Source organism: Octodon degus, unplaced genomic scaffold (assembly GCF_000260255.1).
Source record: "Octodon degus isolate 3935 unplaced genomic scaffold, OctDeg1.0 scaffold00048, whole genome shotgun sequence".
Lineage (NCBI taxonomy): Eukaryota > Metazoa > Chordata > Mammalia > Rodentia > Octodontidae > Octodon > Octodon degus.
Genome location: NW_004524624.1, coordinates 10705844 through 10706942, shown reverse-complemented (window position 1 = coordinate 10706942; position 1099 = coordinate 10705844). Strand labels below are relative to the sequence as shown.

General features: G+C 36.3%; 1 protein-coding gene across 1 annotated transcript in view; it reads right to left on the bottom strand.

The window, feature by feature from the left end:
- The window catches only part of Golph3l (golgi phosphoprotein 3 like), a 45134-nt gene that overhangs the window by 16049 nt on the left and 27986 nt on the right, over window positions 1-1099 (bottom strand). The window contains exon 4 of the mRNA XM_023716518.1: window positions 421-535. Within this exon, the coding sequence (XP_023572286.1) occupies window positions 421-535 (115 nt within the window). The remainder of the gene's footprint in view (window positions 1-420; window positions 536-1099) is intronic.

Sequence of the window (1099 nt, the reverse complement as noted above, 5' to 3'; positions counted from 1 at the left end):
TTTTTTTTTTGGACAGCATGTTGAATTTCTATACTTCTCAGCCTTAAAAGTAGAATAAAAATAACAAAGATGTGGAATTTGTGAATGAGTTTGGCCCTTTTTTGAGATAGGATTTTACAATGCAGTTCAGGCTGACCTTGAACTCACTTTGTAGACTAGGCCAGCCCCAAACTTACATTGATCCTCCTGCCTTAGCCTCCAAGTGCTGGGACTATAGGCGTGTGCCATCATGCCTGGCTTTTGTGATTCACTGTATTTTTTAAAAATGTATTTAGAAAAAAAAATGTATTTAGTATAGGGTATACAGGGTCTCACTACACAGCTCGGACTCGGACACTGGGGATGAGGCCGGCACCCCAAGGATGAAACCCTGGGTGCCTGTGATGCCTGGGTTTTGTGAATGATTTTGAGTCATCTTACCAGTGAGTAGTTCTATCCATGTTTGGACAGTTTCTGTGGGTTCAGTGGCTTTGATGTGTTTGAGAGTTTCATCCAGTAACACATCACCTGTTGGGCTGTCTGACTTCAGCAGTACCTTTAGAGAAGAAATAAAAGATCTTGATTTATTTGTTTCATTCAAATTTATATAACACACACACACACACACACATTATACATATAACTGGCTAGGAGTCTGAAGAAATGTAAAGCACACTACTAGTATTGTTCTATCCTGAACAAGTTTTTTTTTTTTTTTTTTTTCTGAACAAGTTTAAAATGTAGTATAAAGTGACAGTAGGAAGCCAAAAATAACAGTTGATGTGAGTCCTGGCAACAAACTGGATATAAATAATAATGGAGTAAAAATTCAATAATTAAAAAAAATTCAACAGTTAACTCTGAATCTGAACAACTACCAGTGAAGCTATTAGTAAAGGTTGGAAAATCAGGAAAAGAGCAAATTTTGGGGAAAGTTGGTAAATTTGATTTTAATAAAGAACAGCCAAGTTGAAATGTCTAGCCAATAGTTGAATGTATTCCTGGAGCATGAAAAAGACATGCCTAACAGAAGACCCAATGCTATTATGGGCTACTGGACTCTTTTAGAATATTTTGCTGAGTTTACACACCTATAATATTCAACAACGGAACTTAAAAA